This window comes from Cicer arietinum, chromosome 3 (assembly GCF_000331145.2).
Source record: "Cicer arietinum cultivar CDC Frontier isolate Library 1 chromosome 3, Cicar.CDCFrontier_v2.0, whole genome shotgun sequence".
Lineage (NCBI taxonomy): Eukaryota > Viridiplantae > Streptophyta > Magnoliopsida > Fabales > Fabaceae > Cicer > Cicer arietinum.
In genome coordinates, this window is record NC_021162.2 from 29,110,937 (window position 1) to 29,131,792 (window position 20,856).

The 20,856-nt window shown below is 28.7% G+C and overlaps 3 protein-coding genes across 3 annotated transcripts; 1 reads left to right on the forward strand and 2 right to left on the reverse strand.

Annotated features, from left to right (window-relative positions):
• Positions 1 to 1,066: 1,066 nt before the first annotated feature.
• On the reverse strand, positions 1,067 to 3,462 carry LOC140919531 (uncharacterized). The gene is made up of 5 exons (XM_073365693.1): positions 3,143 to 3,462; positions 2,955 to 3,060; positions 2,197 to 2,872; positions 1,727 to 1,884; positions 1,067 to 1,560 (listed from the first exon to the last, which is right to left on the reverse strand). Exon 3 carries the CDS (start codon positions 2,861 to 2,863, stop codon positions 2,198 to 2,200), a length of 666 nt encoding a protein of 221 aa, XP_073221794.1. The 5' UTR covers positions 2,864 to 2,872; positions 2,955 to 3,060; positions 3,143 to 3,462; the 3' UTR covers positions 1,067 to 1,560; positions 1,727 to 1,884; position 2,197.
• A 69-nt stretch (positions 3,463 to 3,531) lies between these two features.
• Positions 3,532 to 5,667, reverse strand: LOC140919715 (uncharacterized). Its single transcript, XM_073366329.1, has one exon. It carries the CDS (start codon positions 5,665 to 5,667, stop codon positions 3,532 to 3,534), a length of 2,136 nt encoding a protein of 711 aa, XP_073222430.1.
• Positions 5,668 to 15,361: 9,694 nt separating this feature from the next.
• LOC101500937 (ACT domain-containing protein ACR6) lies at positions 15,362 to 20,484 on the forward strand. The gene is made up of 7 exons (XM_004514262.4): positions 15,362 to 15,641; positions 16,525 to 16,570; positions 16,731 to 16,845; positions 17,133 to 17,200; positions 18,513 to 19,118; positions 19,344 to 19,448; positions 19,678 to 20,484. The coding sequence occupies exons 1-7, from the start codon at positions 15,595 to 15,597 to the stop codon at positions 20,017 to 20,019; spliced, it is 1,329 nt and encodes a 442-aa protein (XP_004514319.1). The 5' UTR covers positions 15,362 to 15,594; the 3' UTR covers positions 20,020 to 20,484.
• The last annotated feature ends 372 nt before the right edge of the window (positions 20,485 to 20,856 follow it).

The window sequence follows — 20,856 nt, forward strand, 5'->3', positions numbered from 1 at the left end:
TGCTAACAAGTTTTCCATATTCTTAACTCTTTCGCGCAACTCTTCATTTTCAGATGCACAAACCTTCGATTTTTTAGAATGAGGAATCTTGCCCATACATCGCACACGTCCGTTTTTATCAGGTCCTTGTACTTGATAAAATATGTCATCCTTCCAAGACATAGAACCTTGTGTGTCTTGGGTTGATTGAGAAGTTCCAGCCTCATTATTATGTTTTTTTAGTTCTTCCTAAAAAATAAAATAAAAATTATTAATGATTGAAAATACCAAATTGAAATTGACATTCAAAGCATGTAGTACTACAATAAGATCCAATTAAAAAACTTCAACATTGCATATAGGCTAACAAATACAAAATCTCCTAAATGGTCAAGTAAAAATCCAATACAATCATCATACATTTGAAAATAAAATTCAGCACTTTGTCAAACTTAATTTATACACATTTTATATATTGGTACCGTTTAATTATTATCAAAACTTACAATCAATCTTGCAGCCTTTCCATTGACAATTGCTCCATCTTTACGAGTGCGGGTATCAATGTAAATCTCTTTACGTCCAGGCAACACTCCTTTGCCCTTTTTATCTACAACCAAATAAATAAGTTAAATGCATTTCATTTTTAATTTAAATTAAAGCCATAAAAATAGAAATAGAAATAAACCTTCTCATCAATAAACTTTGGGAGACTTTTTGAACCCATACAATGAACATCTTCAAATTTAGCACGATTTTGCCTATTAATTTTACTTATTTTCTGCAATTGAAATAAAATATTAGTCTTAATAATAAACTCTTTAATATATTACTCATAATATATACGACTTACTTGTCCTTCATCAGAAAACCAATGATGAACCAAACCACGATATTGATTTGGGTCAACCCTATCATCTGGTACAAGAGATGCAACTTCTTCTTCTGTTTTAGTAGGGTCATATGCCATTGACTTTAGATCACCCTTCCATTGCCTCCATTTCTCATTCAGCTCAGATTTTAACATTTCTCTTGTTAAGTCATTTATTGGAGGAACAAACTCAAATTTACTCTACACAATAAGAGATGTTAAAGAAACATGTTATATTAGTTAAATGTATTCTTACAGTTATCAACATGTTATGATGTAGTTTGAGTGTGCTAAACATCTATATTCTTAAACTATAAGTATGATTATAAATTGTTAATCCATCAAATATTCCTAACATCATCATTGTACATCAAACATGTTAGAGCACAAAAACTAAAAAACATGTTAATTGTACATCTCAATTGACTTCTTAAAAAAATGTTATATTAGTTAAATGAATAATCATAATACCTCTATTAATTTCAACATTTCTTCTTTGTAATCATTTGGCATAACTTTCCATGACTTGTAGTTGATAGGAGCATATTGATACCTTCTAGCTACGCTACCAATGAAACGAGTTAGAGTTGTCCCTTCCTCACCAATGGGTCGACCATATTTGTCCAAATTAACGATTATTAAATCACCATCTTCCATTTCCCATACATCTAACATTTTTGTAGGACCTCTAGCCCGTTTAGGCTCTACTTCTACAAACAAAACAAAAGGACAATAACATTATGTGTGCATATAAGTCATAATAAAAATAATATAAATAAAACTTCAAAACAAAGAATATATAATTAATACCTTTTTCAATTTGTTCTTCTTCAACTTCTATATCAGAGGGAATTGAGTGAGATTCTACAGACTCACGTATGACACCTTCTGCATGACAAGGACTAGAACGAGTTTCTGCAACATTACTTCCTTCTACATTGGTTGAGTTTGTATTATTTGAAGTAGACTGAATTCCTTCATTATCACTTGCTCGATGTCGAATATTTAACTTTCTTCTTCGAGCCATTGCTTCTCTAACACAAAATTATAAATGAGTAACTTGGACAAAAGTCAAAAAACATAGACAAATCTAAAAGTATAAGAAAAACATAGACAAATCTAAAAGTATAAGAAAAACATAGACAAATCTAAAAGTATAAGAAAAACATAGACAAATCTAAAAGTATAAGAAAAACATAGACAAATCTAAAAGTATAAGAAAAACATAGACAAATCTAAAAGTATAAGAAAAACATAGACAAATCTAAAAGTATAAGAAAAACATAGACAAATCTAAAAGTATAATAAAAACATAATGTATAAAATCATGCACAATTAGAACACACTTCATTCGTCTTCCTCATCATCTTCATTATCTTCATCATCATCCATATTATCAACATCAACAACTTCAAAAAAATCATTATCGTCTTCAACTTGAAGCCTAACCAAATCATTAACATTTTGAGTAGCTTCACTTGTATCGCCCATTAGTTGCCCATGAATTTCTTCAATTTCATTAGATTCCTCATCACCCATATCATAGATATCTCTAACTTTTGCATTGAGAACAACAAGCCAATCCTTGTTTCTCTCATCATATATATAAAACACCTTTTTAGCTTGTGATGCAAACACAAATGGGTCATCACAAATATTTTTCCCAGTATGTTTTAAAAATTTGAAATTGACAAGCGTCATACCAAACTTATCTTTCTTGATACCTTTATTAATATCAACCCAATCACATTTAAATAACACAAACTTGTACTTTCCAGAATAATCCAACAGCAGTATATCAGTTATTGCCCCATAGTAATTAATTTCATCTGTTGAGGTCTTTGTCTTTACAACAACTCCACTATTTTGTGTTTTCAAAAATCTCTCTCTCTTCTTTGTGTGGAATCTAAAACCATTAATCGCATAACCTGTGTATCTTCTTACTACCTCAGATGGTCCACGGGATAACCATCTAAGTTCATGAGTAACTTCTGAGCTCTTTTGTTCATCCATACGCTGGATCTAAAATATTTCATGAAATATAGTAAGTTTATATATAAAAACAATCAGTAAAATTTAAATAATTAAATTATTATATGCTCACCCTGAGTTTAAACCACTCAATAAATTTTTGACCATGTTGCTTGTCAATTTCAAGTTGTGTCAATCGTCGTGGTCGACACTGTCTCTTAAGATGTAAAATGTGTTCTCTAAAAGTAACAGTAATAGAGTTAAAATAAAATGTAATAAAAATTTCAATTGTATAAAATTGAAATATGATATGTGACTTACTCTATAAATGGAGCAACTGCATCACAATTAGAAAGCACATATCTATGTGCCTGTGCTAACTCTTTCTTGTCAAGTTTAGTTCTACTCACTTTCTTCCTCTTCCCTAATCGTAACTTTTGTTGTTTCTTTATCCCTAATGGCCTTCCAGAGACTTCATCGTCATTTCTGTTAGGTCTATTGAACCTAGTTTCTACCCCAGATAGATATTGCGAACAAAACGTCAAACATTCATTGGCCAAAAATCCCTCTGCAATTGATCCTTCTGGATGGGCTCTATTACGTACAAAGGACTTAAGAGTAAGAAGAAACCTGAAAGTGAAGAAAATTTAAAATATTTATGTTCTCAACATCCAAAAAAACTTGTTTAACACTTTTAATTAAACCAATTTTTATAAACATACATACCTCTCAAGCGGATACATCCATCGATATTGTACCGGTCCAGCAACTTGGGCTTCGTGTGCCAAATGAATTACCAAATGCATCATAACAGTAAAAAATGAAGGAGGAAAAATTGTTTCCAACTGACAAAGTGTGATAACTATTTGAGACTCCAATTGTGATAGAAATTCCACATTAAGTACCTTAGAACAAATTTGCTTGAAGAAATTGCAAAGATCAACTAACACTGAAGTGACTTTATCTGGCAATGAACCCCGTAATGCTACTGGAAGAAGCTCTTGCATCAAAACATGACAATCATAACTTTTTAATCCAAACATCTTGTGTTGCTTGACATGCACACAACGTGGGATGTTTGATGAACATTCATCTGGAGTTTTTACATTCTTGAGAATGCTTAGGAAAGATTCCTTTTCTTTGTTAGTCATTTGATAGCATGCTCTAGGCAAACGCGTTGTAGTTATATTAGGACTTGGTTGAGGATGGAGCATACTTCTTATGCCCATATCTACAAGATCAGCTCGTGCCTTATAATTATCTTTGGATTTTCCCTCTTGGTTTAACAATGTACCAATAATGTTGTCACATACGTTCTTTTCAATGTGCATCACATCAAGATTATGACGCAATACATTATATTGCCAATAAGGCAATGTGAAGAAAATGCTCTTCTTTTTCCAAGGTTGTGCTCCATTTGCTAGACCTTTTTCTCTACATTCATCTATTTGTCTTAAAATATCAGTCCCATCAAGTCTTTTAGGAGGGATCCTTAGCTCTCGTGTTCCATCAAAATCCCTACTATTCAATCTCCACTTATGTTTGGGAGATAACCAACGACGATGACCCATGTAGCAAAATTTTTTGCCATGACGTAACCACTGCGAGGTAGTTTCAATACCACAACATGGACATGCATATTGACCTTTAGTACTCCATCCAGACAAGTTAGCATATGCTGGAAAGTCATTAATAGTCCACATCATAGCTGCACGAAGTTGAAATGTCTCTTTCTTATAGGCATCAAATGTTTCAATTCCATCATCCCATAACTCTTGCAACTCTTGTACTAAAGGTTGCAGATAAATGTCAATGTTATTTCCAGGACCTTTTGGACCCGGAATTAATAGTGATAACATGAAGTATGGTTGTTTCATGCACATCCAAGGAGGAAGATTGTAAGGAATTAGAATGACAGGCCAAGTGCTATGAGTAATACTCATAGTCTTGAAAGGATTGAAACCATATGAAGCCACTCCTAATCGAAAATTACGAGGATCTAACGAAAATGTTGGATATCGAGCGTCAAAATTCTTCCAAGCAAGGGAATCAGCTGGATGCCTAAGAGAACCATCATTCAATCTACTCTCATGGTGCCATCTCATTGATTCTGCAACTTTGGAGGACATGTATAACCTTTGCAACCTTGGTTTCAATGGAAACCATCGAAGGATCTTTGCTGGTATCTTCTTTCGCCTCTCAGAAGTCTCCATTCCATTACCTTGTACGTCTTCATTTGTTGTTTTCCACCTTGACGTACTACACTTTGGACATACTTCATATTTGGCATATTTATCCCAATATAATATGCAATCATTGGGACAAGCATGGATCTTCTCATACCCCAAACCTAATCCTGAAACAATCTTTTTAGTTTCATAATATGACTTTGGCAAAACATTTTCTTCTGGTAAAGCATCTCTTAGTAAATCAAGCAACATGGAGAATGACTTGTCACTCCACCCATGAAGACACTTTAAATGATACAAATGTACCATAAATGATAGCTTGCTATACTTCTTACAGTTGGGGTAAAGCATTTGCTCATTCTCCTTTACAAATTCGTAAAATTTAGAGTTTTCTCTAACTTCGGGAATCCTTTCACCTTCACCACAAATTGGCTCTTCTGTAGAATGAACTCCAAATACATCATGAACTAATCCATCCATGTCATGCTCCATTTCTACATTTTGTTTAGTAGCGCTACTTGAAGTTCTAGGTTTTTCACCATGATATATCCATTGTCTATAGCCTCTAAGAAATCCACGATGTGGATCTGTTAAGTGTTCATAAACACATACGCGAGAATAAGAGTGACAATTGGCACATTTTGTACAAGGACACATTATTTTTCCATTGATTTGTGAATTTTAAAAAGCAAATTCAAGAAATTCATTAACTCCTCGAATATATTCTTCACTTTTTTTGGATGGATCACACATCCATTCTCTATCCATTTGGAAAAATTAACTGAAAATGGATGATGCAAGTCCTAAAAAATTAACAATCTTAAAATTCAAATGAAGAACATGGTATTCAACAACAACATCAAATCATGGTATTCAACATAAAAGGGTCAAAAAAATTGTAAATTAAAAGTATATAAATTAAAAGTTTCTTATATGATTGACACAAATGATTCACAATGGCCTACTTATAGGTAAATTCAATGCACATAATTGCTGTTATGCACTTGATTTTGAATTGAACATTTCATTCAATCATTAAAAAACTTGAAATTAAACAAGAAACCTACACAACAGATTCACATTATACAAAACAGATTCACAAAACAACTGCAATTGCAATATACAAAACAATAGCAATATACAAAAAATCTGTCAAAAAACAAAAATAAAAATCAGATCGATATTTGAATGTTCTTAATACAATTCCCCCGAACATTGCAATTGCAATATTATTAGAAGCACAAGTATCAGCAAATCCACACAAGCCAACTGAAATTAAAAAACTTGAAATTAAACAAGAAACCTACACAACAGATTCACATTATACAAAACAGATTCACAAAACAAAACAATAGCAATATACAAAAAATCTGTCAAAAAACAAAAATAAAAATCAGATCGATATTTGAATGTTCTTAATACAATTCCCCCTAACATTGCAATTGCAATATTATTAGAAGCACAAGTATCAGCAAATCCACACAAGCCAACTGAAATTAAAAAACTTGAAATTAAACAAGAAACCTACACAACAGATTCACATTATACAAAACAGATTCACAAAACAACTGCAATTGCAATATACAAAACAATAGCAATATACAAAAAATCTGTCAAAAAACAAAAATAAAAATCAGATCGATATTTGAATGTTCTTAATACAATTCCCCCTAACATTGCAATTGCAATATTATTAGAAGCACAAGTATCAGCAAATCCACACAAGCCAACTGAAATTAAAAAACTTGAAATTAAACAAGAAACCTACACAACAGATTCACATTATATACTGAAATTTGGTGCATTAAAAAAATTAGGATTTTGCCTCCATAAAATTTTTTTTTGACTTAAATCGTGAAAGTTTTGTACAATTTTATTTTCACAAACAATTAATATTTTGGCTCCTTTAAAAAATATATATTTTTCAATTTTGATGTCTATAACTACAGATTTAAGTGTGTAACTATAACAATTAGTGACAAATTTATGTCACTGAAGGTATAAGACACCTATACCAACAAAAATTAATTTATCTATGGGGATAGATTGTCTATACCTACAGTTTTTAATTTTGTCATTATAAGCTTCTGTAGGTATATGTCTGTTTTCTTGTATTGTATTTATTTACCAACCCATAAACATTTCCATGATAATTAAATATATCTCTTGTCAACTGTATCATACAATATCAACAAATAATACATAATCAATCACACAACGATTTCAACATCTAACACATATATCACAACAATAAAAATATCAATCAACACATAGATCACATGTAGCCTAACGACGATAGTAATGCAATCAATATATAGTATATTATACAACCTAGTCAATGACTAACTCAGACACATCTGTCCAACTAACTTTGGGTTGATAACGTTAGAGAAGCTACCTCTTATCCCACGAACAAGAGATGTCCATTAACGGTCACTCAATTTCTATAGTGGATAGTCCCATCGGTATATATATCGCCTATGTGTAAGACGTCTTATCGATAATACCTCCAAGGTCTCTTTGACCGCTGAATCCTGATTTTACCACGGTTCAACCCCTGACATGTCTTACTATATGAATACAAAACATGATACATGAAAGACATGTTCATTATAAACAATCATTGTTAGACATCAATTTATAACTGATTAACAAATCGACAATCACAGTTAGACGTTACTTAACTCAACTCATATATGTGACTAGTGTTATAACAAATTAACTTTATCATCAACATTACATTATCAACTAATTAATTATTACTAATTAATCATTTAATTAATTATGGTCAACAACTAATCAATTATCTTCCAATTATTCTATTATCACACTAATTAAGAGATGATTAGTCTAAAAGAATCAATTATTTCCTCTAAACTATTTCTTGATCAACAATTAATCTAATTTTGGGTTTTACTCACTTAATCATTTAATCATATGTAACTAATCAATTATTCTAACAATATTTGACACTTAATCGGTTAATCTATTATTACTAATTAATTATTCTTAACGTTTTACCAGTTTTTATTTCATTTAATCGACAAGTTAGAGCATCTATAAAGGTTGTCAAATATTTTCGTTCGCCAGCATGTAATTACGTAAAATTCAGTTTTTAGCGAGTTCACTGTTGGAGTTGTGTCAAGTTGTCATCACGGTTCTCTCAAGAAGGAATGCTACTTTCATAATTTAATAATAATATAAATTTATACCGTTAACTTTTTATTAATTTATTAATAATAATAAATTTATGACTGTTGCCTTTTTTTTATTAATTTCTTTTATAATTTTTAATTATTTATGTCTTGTATTTAACATTTAATTTTTATTATTGTTATAAAAATTTAAGTTTAATTTTATTTTAAATTTAAATTAAAATAATGTATAATTATATTAATTGAAATACTTAAATTAATATTTTAAATTATAATAAAATTAAATATAAATAAAATATTAATGTATAAATTAAAGTTGTGGACCTAATTAAACAGTAAAATGAAATGGTTGATTTGTGGCACATCGGACCCTATTTAATAAATTCATGTTGAGTTCATCGTTAGAGTAAAAAATGAATGAGTTAATGATGTGACATGAACTATATATAATGAACTAATGTTGAGTTAACATTTGGAGACATATACTAATCAATTAACTAGTTTGTCATAAGTACAAAACTATCTTAAAAAATCAGAATTATCAATCTTATCATCATTGACTCATAATTAAATTATTTAACTGTTACTAATCATCAACTTATCAATAAATAAAACAATAACACATATCACGATCAACCATTAAATACAACTCATAGCACACACTTTAATTTAGCATAAACTATTATAGAAACCCTAAAAACCTTTTATGTGCAAGAAAACTGATTAACTTTAGAGTAAATCTGTTTACATGATTACTTGGAATTAATCACGAAAGCAACCTTATAAACTGATAAATCATACATCGATTATAAATCTTTGAGACTGATGAATGTTTGTGATCAAGAAATAAAGGGAATGATCAATATTCAAAAGGGTTGGGTCTTCTCATATTGGACTTCTAATAACTAATCAAGACACTAGAATATAATCCTTAACTCCACGATCGTTCAAAAAATTTATTATGAGTGATTTACTGTTTCTCTTAAAACTCGCAAATTAAATGTGTTCACCAATTAAGGTACACGAAAATTGGCTTTGATCAGGTTAAAAAGGCTAATAAATGTCTATATTTCTTGGAAATAAATATGAGCAAATATAAACCTACATTGACACTTTTAATATTATTAGTTCAAACTATCCAAAAAATTTATTAGTTTAAAAATACCGTTAAATTGATTTCTTAATATTGTGAAAAAATGACAATTGTAATTAGCGATAAGTTAGTAAATTTCTTTTATGCTTTACATAAAATAAAAAAATTCACCGAACTGATGTTTTAATAAATATAAAAATAAATATTTTTATCAATAAATGAATTCAAAGAGAGTATAATAAAAAAAGTTAGAAGAATATAACACACAGTTGAAATTTAAGGGTCGATTTACTTAGTGATATTATTTCTCTTTTCATATTCTAAAACTTGTGTGAATTTAAGTTTTTTTTTTTAAAAAAAAATTATATTAATTTTCCTTTCTAACAAAGAAGTTCTTAGACTTATGAAGTGAACAATTAATTGTCTTATTTCTAAAAACAGAGAATATATCAAATAATTGTTTTTATTATTTCTAAAAATACATCATCCTTAACTAGTATTTTATCTTTTTCCAATTACAATGATCCATTTCGTCAAACTCACATCTTCATATTAAAGTGTCTCGTATAGGTAGTTTTATCGGTGAGCTAAGGAGCGCTCAATGAATTATAAGAATGAGGTCTTGAGTTCAAACATTGGACAACTAATTAATCTAACTACTAGTTTACTAACATTTGCATATAACAAAAAAGTCATATTAAAGTGGGTACTTTCAATTTCAACTAATAAGAAAATATGTTTAATTGCACGATTTGTTCTCTATTTTATCATATTTATAAAAATAGTCTTCCTATTTTAAAATCGAACGTTTATATGCTTTAATTATTTGCATTTTTGGTCTAAGATCGGACATTTTTATCCCGTACATAGTGATTTTTAATCTATAAAATGATGATTCTTGACCTTAAGAAATACATTTTCTCTTTAAATTTATAATTGATACAATAAAGCACCGTTAGAATCACATAATATTCATAGATAAATTGTTTTGGTAACAGAGAAGTTATATAATAATTCTACTAATTAAAACTTTTTAAAATTTCGCGAATAAATTTTTATCCGACAAGATTTTTGTTCCTTAGCTTAGAAAAATATAATGATATCGAATTCTCATTACAATCAATATATAAATATTCCATCTAAATTTTGGTGGTCTTCGGAGTCTGTTAAAATTTAAACAAGTATATCTTGTCCGTTTTCTTAAAAATCAGTAAAAAAAAAATAATATTTTTTTTTTTATATTTCGACAATGTCAAGACATTCAAGTAGTCATATAACATCAAAGAAAAACATCTAAGTAATTCATCATAAATTAATTTGCATGTAAGACACAATTATAGAAAATTTTATAAATAGACGGACAATGTAAACGATAAACAGATAAAAAATAAACAACAAAAGACACAAATAGACAAGAAACCTTATTTCTTGCTATAAATAAATTATGAGTCTTTCATCTAGGTTGGGATCCAAACTGTAGTTATTGTGATAATCGAGAGGAAAAAAAATGAATTTAAAAATAGAAAGACTATTTTCGTGAATATAATAAAATAGAGATATCAAACGTAGAATTAAACCTAAAAAATATGATTGAAAAAAGTGATTTCCACCATTTAGAAGATGTAGATCTAAAAGAGTGTATTATACATTTTTTTTAATGCTAACAAATTCTCAAAGACATTTGTTAAGGATCAATATAATAAAAATGAGGTGGAATATGCAATACATTTTTCCAATACAAAACTTCCATTTTGATTATTTAACAATTACTTTTATGATACTTATTAGCAACTTTTTTTTTTTCAAAAGGAAAGTTAGAGTGTTAGAAAGATGCCTCAGTCTAATGGATATCAAAATTTAGGTTTATTTAACCATCTTAAGAAAATTTATATTTGCCTCATTATAATGATTATAATGAAAACAATGGAGATGAGTCCGCAACTTTATAACATACTCTTTTTAAGATTTTATATTTGTCTTCTTATTTAACAAGTGTCCTTCAGTAAGGTCGCTTATTAAAGAACTAAAAATAGAATAATATATATATATATATATATATATATATATATATATATTCAAAATGCATTGAATTATATTTTTAATTTTTTAAAAGTTTAAAATTGTCTTTTTAATATAAAATTAGCTTTGTTGTAATTTTGGTCATTTTATTTTTATTAATTTTTGTAATTGATTCTTTAATTTTAAACTCAAGAGTTTAGTTATTCTCTAAGATTTTATAGCTAATATACGATTTTATTATGTAGAACAATCTTGATGAAATCATTATTTAATGTTACTAATTAAAATTACAAAAATAAATATTTTTTAAGTTAAAATTAAAGTTTTTAGAGTATTTTATTAAAAAATTTAGAATATTTTATTGAAATTTTATAAATATTAATTATTTAATATTATTTTATTATATTTTATGTCATTTAAAATATATTATATTATTATATTTTAATTGAAAAATTTAAAAGTTTTTAATTAAAAAAGTTATGCTTTCGATTAGATTGTAAGTTTGGAACGGTGATGTGGAGGAATGACGTCATCAATCGGAATCGAGAAAACCCCAACCCTCCCTTTTTGTACGGAGATGCTCCCATCCCATACATCGAATGGAACCACGTGACCGCTTCTACTTCCAATCAAATACTTACACCTCACAATACAATCCAAACGTGCCGTCTACATCGGGTATCCACGCACTAATTGGAGTGCAGCAGCCTTTCTTTATCGGAATTTTGATACATATACATTGTATAATATATATACGGTGTCCATTTGTTTTCAAAAAAATTATTTAAATAAATAAATAAATAAATTTAAAACAATTAATTATATAGTTGTGTTATTAACGTATAACATATTTGGATCATAAATTATTTTGAATATACATATTTGTATATGTATCATTAATTATTTTAATTATTTTTATTAAAATATATATCATTAACTATGTTTTAAATATATATTTTATTAATCATTAAAATACATCTAGTTAATGTCTTGTATTTTAATAATTAATAAAATATATAATATTAATAATTTATTTTAGTGATTATTAAAATATTCAAAGTGATTAATAATATAAAGTATCACATAAAGTTGTTTTAATGATTGATAATAAATTGAAAAAACATTTCAATGATTAATAGTAAATTTGATTTTTTTCAAAAGATCATCTTTTAGAAAAATATTGTTCAACATATAAGTACATTGTCTTATATCCACAATTTGTATCTAAATAACAGTATTTTCTTTATTTAATTTAAATATATACTCATCTGGACACTATTATAAACATTAAAATCTAGTAAGCATTAAAAAATATATATAGTTAAATATAGTTAATTTTTTAAGTTTCATATAATTAAATTTTATTAATCTCTTTTTAATATCAAACATTAAACGAATAATAATTATTTTGAATTAAATAAATGATGTATTAATAATAATAATAATAATAATAATAATAATAATAATAATTAAACTAAAAGTAGTAAACTTTTTTATAATAATGACCGACATTTTTTTCTTCATAGTATTAACCAGAGGAGTATTTAATAATTTGTGCCTCAATTTAAAAACTAGTAGTGTTTGATAGCACACTAACTTTATTTTCGTAAAAAGTTATAGACTACTAATTTTATTAAAAGTAAATACTATGAAGAAATGGTTAGCGTTCAACATAACAATGAATGGTTAGCGTTCAACATAACAATGATTTTCTGGTAATTTCTATCTAAAATATTTCTACTGTCATTTTTTATTTGTTCTTTTTATGTTTTTTATTTTCAAATTGCAGTTTTTTGTTTTCGTGATTGTTTCATTTCCTTTTCGTGGACCACTATGTGACATATGGACTTAACAGTTCAAAAATTAATAAAAAAACTGATTAAAAAAAAATTTACAGAATCACTAACGTGTCCTGTTTTATTTTGTCAAACACTATTTTTTTAAGGAATAGTCTGCCTCACATGTTTTTTGTGAAGGACCAAAATGTCTCTTCACTTAAAAAGCAAAATTGATATAGGTTAAGACGTACTATAACTACAATGCCTCGTAAAAAACCTATAAGTGCAAAATTATTTTATATAAAGTATAATAATGTGAAATATCATTGAATGTATATGTAACTTTTTATATTTATGACAAAATTATTCTAAGTTTCTCTTAATTTTACGAAAAATCAGTTTATTGATTTTTTAATTTAATTTTAAGTAATAATTTACTCTTTTAACTTTTATTTTCTCCGATTGATTTTTTACGTTTTAAAATGATAACTTAGTTATTTATTTTTACATATATATGAATTTATTTTACACAAAGAATTACTATAAAGATTAAAAAATGATTCATTGATCACAAAAAATATTATAAAATTACATCCAATTCTAGTGAATAACTTTGCTCTACAATAAAAGAACCTCTACCCTTAAGAGAAACAAACATATACATTTTTCTAAATATTTTTTATTATCTTAATCATTTATTAAGTTGACGTTTAAAGTATGTGAAGATAGAAATATAGAACACTCTCACAAACACATGTGACCTTCCTCTTCCAACTATTGGACAATCAATAGTGCTCTATGTTGATTCAAGAGACGAATTGAATTTGAGACAATAATATTAATTTGCCTTTAGTTTTCTAAAAATCTACACCTATTTAATCAACCAAACAAGCTATTAGTGTATCTATATGATTTTACTTTTAGTGGGTCAAAATTAGTTACATTTGTAGTAGTGTAGTGTTGTAGAGGATAATTGATTTTGTTTTTAAATTTGATTTTAACTTAAAATTATAGTGTATGATTGTTATCACATTTAAATTCTCTAAATTACTTTGAACTATAGTGATTTTGTAAAATTTATAATTAATACTTTACAAAATTACGATGGTTCACAGTTATTATGACAAATTCACCGTGATAATAAACATAGACATAATATGTAGTTTATGCCTTTAGATTTGATTTTTAGCATATAATTTATCATTCATCTAACTTTTAATCAAAATTCGTTTTATATAATCAATATATTCAAAATCATTTTTTTATAATCGCAAAATCAAACACATACTTAATACTTAATACTGAGATGATAATCTATATCTATACTAATAATAAAGACAATATACTATTTTAACGCAGCCTATTTTTTAATTATAAATATGTCATTTGCATTTTTTTTTAATAAAAATCTTAACTTTCTCAATTCTTAGCTTTTAAAATCAAATTCCTAAAATAAACTTCTAAATACTATTACATTTGAGTTATCCTTCTACCATTTCTTTGTTTCTATCCATGGTTTACTTTTATTTTTCTAATTTTCTTGTTGCAATTAAAATATTCAATGGAAAATTTATTTTTTTTAAAATCAATAAATGCTATATTAAGAAATCCAATAAATGTAACTCACTTTGGCACAAAAAAGGTGAAAAATACATAGGCCAACTTTAACAAATTTTAACTTTTCATTTCGTTGTAATTTGTAAAAATTTGTATTGTATATCCTCCTAAAAAAATGTAATGAAAATATATTTTCAATTTTAACTATTACATTAAATATACACTTTAGGATATCTTATTATTATACTTCTCATATCTTCACCATTCAATTTTTTTATTATTGTATTTAGATTGAGAGTGCAAGTGACCATGGTGGTGCCCAACTAGCATGGCACCACCTTATCCGTCATTATATGTATACAAATAAATTTTAATGATGATCTTTGTTTTTAAATTAAGATAATAATTTAAATAATAGTAGTTTTATAAAAATAAAAAATATATAAATTTTGTATTAAATTAATATCAAATCAAATAATTATTTTATATATAAAAACAATAAAAATTATAAATTATTCTTCTAAAAAATATTACCCGATTATTATTAAAATTTCTAATAATTTTTAATCATCTAGCCACGTGGAACGAGATGTAAAAGTGGTGCACCAAAAATTCAGTTTGAAGTTAAATGTAAGTCCATATACTAGTCCCTTTCAAGTTAAATGTAAATCCATATATTAGTCGGTTAGAGTTTCTTACAAATTTTTAAACATTACCGAAAAGCATATGATGAGACACTCCCCCACCCGATAATTCATCACCAATTAAGTCCTAATTTAAAAGTTGAAAACTCATACAGATTCAAAGTGCCACTCACCTACTTCACTTTATTCTCTCTCCCTTGGTTGTGGGAGAATTTCACATTTCTTCTTCAAATATCTCAACAATAAATATCACCCAACTCCAATTTCTTTTACCTGTGCATATTTGTTAACCCCTTTCCCACTCTCTCCAAATTGTACATACAAACTTTAATTAAAATATGGACGATGAATATGCTAAGCTCATAAGAAGGATGAATCCACCCAGGTAATACTTCATTCATCTTTCTAGTTTCATTTTTTTTGGAGCTTCTATTTTGTTTCAATTTTTTTTATCTTTTAATAATTCATTATTATCATGCTTTATTAGAATTTAGAACCAGTCCTTTCAAATTTTTGCATCAGTATAATTTTAATTATTTTATTTGTATTTTCGTTTATGGAAGTTGTCATAATGAATTAAACAGCTTTTTCGCAGTTCCGTGTCTTCAATTTTCCCTCTGATTGTGTAGATTTTTGCTTGATTCTTCCTCTTTCCGACTACTTTTTGGTTAATTTTTTTATACTCCCTAATTTCCTTCTGGAATGATAAATCTTGGTTTGTAACGTTTGTTCGGTGGAATTTTTAGTTTGTAATTGGACATGTTTGGATTGAATTATTCGAGTTTATCAAGTGATTAATGAACTTTATTAAAGACAAATAGTTCTGAAGAACTCGATTTTGAACAATTCTTGGATAGACCTTACCTTACTTATTTTCGAACGAACTCTGGATTACTAGGGTCCATTCCGCTGATAACCAAAGGGTTAAAACCAAAAAAATCTATTGATATAAGGTCTGTTTGGCAAGGCAAATAAACTGTGACTTATAGCTCATAACTTATAAGGTATAGGACCTATTTGGTAACATGTGAGAGTGAGATTGTTTGGTAGGGCTTATATACATAACTTATGACATGCTTTTAGCTTATTCCATAAAATCTCAGTTATAGCTTAGAAATAAATTATACATAACCACTTATATAATGCTAGAAGTGCTTTTAACCAAACAGAGCCTTGATCTTATTATGATGATTATCTCCGTGTATGAATATGTGTGTGTGTGTGTGTGTGTTAGAATGGTTTTGACTAACTAGCTTCTTGCCATGTAGGGTTGTTATTGACAACAATACATGTGAATACGCCACTGTTATACAGGTATAGCTGCTGCTTTCTCTTTGTTTAGTTTTCACAAAATTGACTTCACAAGAAGAAATATATTCTTTTTTTTTTCTTTTAATTTTGTAATGAAATAGAAATCCTTGATTGCAATTTACCCTTTTTTTAATTTAATAATATAAGGTTGTTTCTTTTGCAGGTTGACAGTGTCAACAAACATGGGATACTCCTAGATGTAGTCCAAGTTCTTTCAGATATGAACCTTGTGATAATAAAGGCTTATATCTCCTCTGACGGGGTTTGGTTCATGGATGGTAATTTCCTCTCTTAACTAGTGTCAAACAAAATTGGGGAAACAAAAAAAAATTAATAATATTTTTAATCATGAATTTAATTCATATATATCGTCACTATTTACACTGACTGTCAATCATAACTATTAGATCATTAAAAATGTTCCACCTTAAAGTCACACATGTGATTGGTTGTGACTTATTAATAGTGTAAAAAATTTTACAATGAAAAAGTATAAAAATTAAACTTGTTTATTGTTATTATCTTTGCTTCTGATCCTAGTATTAATTTGTGTTTTTTTTGGCAGTGTTTAATGTGACGGATCGTAATGGAAACAAGATCAAAGATAAAGAAGTCATTGATTATATTCAGAGGGTAGGAAGTTGTTGTCTATTTGCAATTTCTAGAATGCTTCAATTGACGCTTATTTTTGTTGCTCCATCTCGGTGGAAGGGTGATTTTTCCGTCCTTTGCTAGATATCTTCAAGTTAAGTAAGCAGGACACTGGTATTAGAATATGCTGATTTGAATTTGGTTTGGATTTGGTAACACAATTACCTCTGAACTTTAGCATCGTTTTACCCTCATTTTCTGCATGCTGATTGAATGATCTAGCTATGGACCGTTTCATCAAAGTTGATGGTTAGAGGGAGATCATGCTCATTCCTAAGTGACGTTCAATTTTCTTTTTCAATTATCATTTGTTTTCGAATCAAACATCCATTGTTTCCTTAATTTTCTGAGCGAAGGTTGTGTGTATGAACCTGCTTGATTCATCGGGTGGACATACAGTTTGAAGCGCATGTAACTGAGATGGTAGATTACCACAGCCATGCCGATTTAATAAATAGACTTAAGTGCACTTTTGATCCTTCTATTATTGTCAAATCGAGATTTCGGTCCCTCTTTATTTTTTTTTTTGAAATTTTGAACCTCTAATTTATCTTATTATGCAATTTTAACAGAGATGTTGACATGAAGTGACTGTTATTTGCTGACGTGATTTTAGACACATGGAGATGTGGATTGACATGATCAGTTGGAAGTGAACATATGGTGGTAGTAAAATAAACTGAGAGTTTGGTGCAGTTTCATATAGAAATAAATCATATGTTTGATCATTTTTGGAGCTTCTTTTGAATTATTTCTTTCACATCCACATATGTACAGCCAACTCTCCATGTCAGTCCATGTCATCTTCACATATTTAAAACCATCTTAGCATCTCTGTTAAATGTTAGACGGAAATTTCACAGATGGACCAAAATTGTGTTATTGGATAAATGGGATTTAAGTACCAAAACTTAAAATGTCTAAAATCCTAAATAAACCGTAAGGGACAAAAAGTGTAATTAAGCCTAATTAATAGTACAGATAACATTTAATGATAGAGAACAACATAAAATCTTTAGAAGATATTTGAAGTTCTGGAAACTGTTAAAACTTGTAAGTAGTTATCTGGGGTGACTAACCCTGGTGGTCTGTCTTCTAGAAAAGGTGAGACCACATTATTATATTTATATCATAATTCCATATTTAGGTCTGTAAGATAGAAATGTCTTCTTCAATTCCTTGTTTTAGTGATCTATGAATCTCACCATACTAATATAGTAATATGCGGTCTTTTCACCATAGATTGTCAAAAATTCTTGTAGTTTCTGATTTTTTTACCTTACTAATTTTGTAGAGACTTGAAAAGAATGCCGGCTTTGCAACGTCAATGCGAGAGTCTGTTGGGGTTGTACCTACTGAAGAGCACACCGTTATTGAACTTACTGGCACAGACCGACCTGGTTTACTATCTGAAATCTGTGCAGTTCTTGCAGACCTTCACTGTAATGTGGTTACCGCTGAGATCTGGACGCATAATACTAGGGCTGCAGCCGTAGTTCATGTAACAGATGATTCCAGTGGGTGTGCCATCGAGGATCCATCTCGACTTTCCACAATAAGGGATTTGCTTTGCAACGTCCTTAGGGGGAGTGATGATCCAAAGACGGCAAAAACAGTACTTTCACATCCTGGAGTTACGTATAGGGATAGGCGATTACATCAGATTATGTTTGCTGACAGGGACTATGAAAGAGTTGAAAGGGCAGGAATGAATGAGAGAAATAAAAGTCCATTCCCACATGTAACTGTCTTAGACTGTGTTGAGAGGGATTACACTGTGGTTATCATGAGAGCAAAAGATCGACCGAAACTTTTGTTCGATATTGTTTGCACTTTAACTGACATGCAGTATGTAGTTTTTCATGGTGTGGTTCAGACAGAAAGGACAGAGGCTTATCAGGTTAGCCAATATTTTGTTGTTTTCTGTTAAGAAAAGATGGTTCACCTTCTTGGTTTTCTTTACTTGTTATTGTTGTTATGTTGAATATTAGTTTTTCTTTTGGGTGGTAAAGACAACCCCATCAAACATATACTGTCGAGTTTCATTTGGTGTGATTCAGTTTGGACGCCTAATTTGCATTTGCTGCCTAAAATCATCTGATTGAGAATTTTTCATGTTATGTAGGAGTTTTATATTCGACACATTGATGGCTTTCCCATAAGCTCAGAGGGTGAGAGAGAACGACTTATACAGTGTCTTGAAGCGGCAATTGAGAGGCGGGCATCTGAGGTACGAAAATAACACACATGTTGTCAAATAGAGGCTATAGGGTATCTAATTTTTAACAAACCATTATTGTTTCGTGATACATGATTTGTACAAAGTGTTGTCAAATAGTGCCACAACAACGGTATAACACTTAAATGTAGCAGAATTTGAACAAACTGCTATTTTCTACAATCTACGATTGAAACACTAAACACACCCACAAGCTATACTAAGATATATTTGTATGCAGGGGATGGAGCTGGAGTTGTGTACCGAAGATCGTGTAGGACTCCTCTCAGATATCACAAGGATTTTCCGTGAAAACAGTTTATGTATCAAAAGAGCTGAAATATCAACAGAAAATGGGAAGGCAAAAGATACTTTTTACGTCACTGATGTAACTGGTAGCCCTGTCGATCCAAAGATTATTGATTCGATCCGCCGTCAGATTGGCGACACGGTGCTGCAGGTGAAACATAACTCTAGTCTTTCACCAAAGCCTCCTCAAGGGACAAAAATTGGGTTTCTTTTAGGAAGTTTCTTCAAAGCTCGATCTTTTCAGAATTTTAAGTTGATTAGATCCTATTCATAAGTCCTCTTATGTGTATATTCTCACTATTTTCATCATGTTTCAAGTCAAACAGAAAAATGCATACTGCATAGTAGGAGCCTCAAATATCTATGTTGTGCAGGTGTAACATTAACATAAAAATCTAGGTTGTGCATGGTGTAAATAGGTCTAGATTTTCAAATCCAAACGAGTAAATAATGCTTTTACTTTGTGTTTGTATATATATGGTATAAATAGTCCTAGATTATCAAATCCAAAAGAGTAATTGTACTTTTAGTTTGTATTTAATTATGATGTAAATAATTTTAGGTTATCAAAATACAAGATTGTAAATAGTACTTTTACGTGTTGTAATTTGGAGTCCATGTAAATTTGAATGTGTAATTTGGAGCATATGTGAATTTATGTATGTACATGAAATTGAATAAAAAAAAATAAAAAATAGGTAACTGTATAATTGTATAGTTTATCTTAGTTATTTTTCTATGTCTCTGCACACATATCCTGCGGCTGCAGTTAGTAATATCTTTTACATAATTGTTTGAGTATGGATAATTACTTGGATATGATTATCAATTTAATTTGGAGAGGAGGGAAAGGAAGAGATTTGAAGGGAGGAGAAATAAACTGAATTCTTTTACATTTTATTAAGAGTATTTTGTAAGAATAGTAAGAGAATGTTTGTGATTGATATATTTTAATTATTGAGTAATATAACAACATATAAATGATTTAAAGAATTTGTTTGAGCTTTTTAAAATTCTCTTCCAATCATTATTTTAGAAATCGGATCAAATATTGAACTAGTCAGACTTTTGAGTCATGGTTCAATTGGTTTAATGTTCAATCAATTGAACT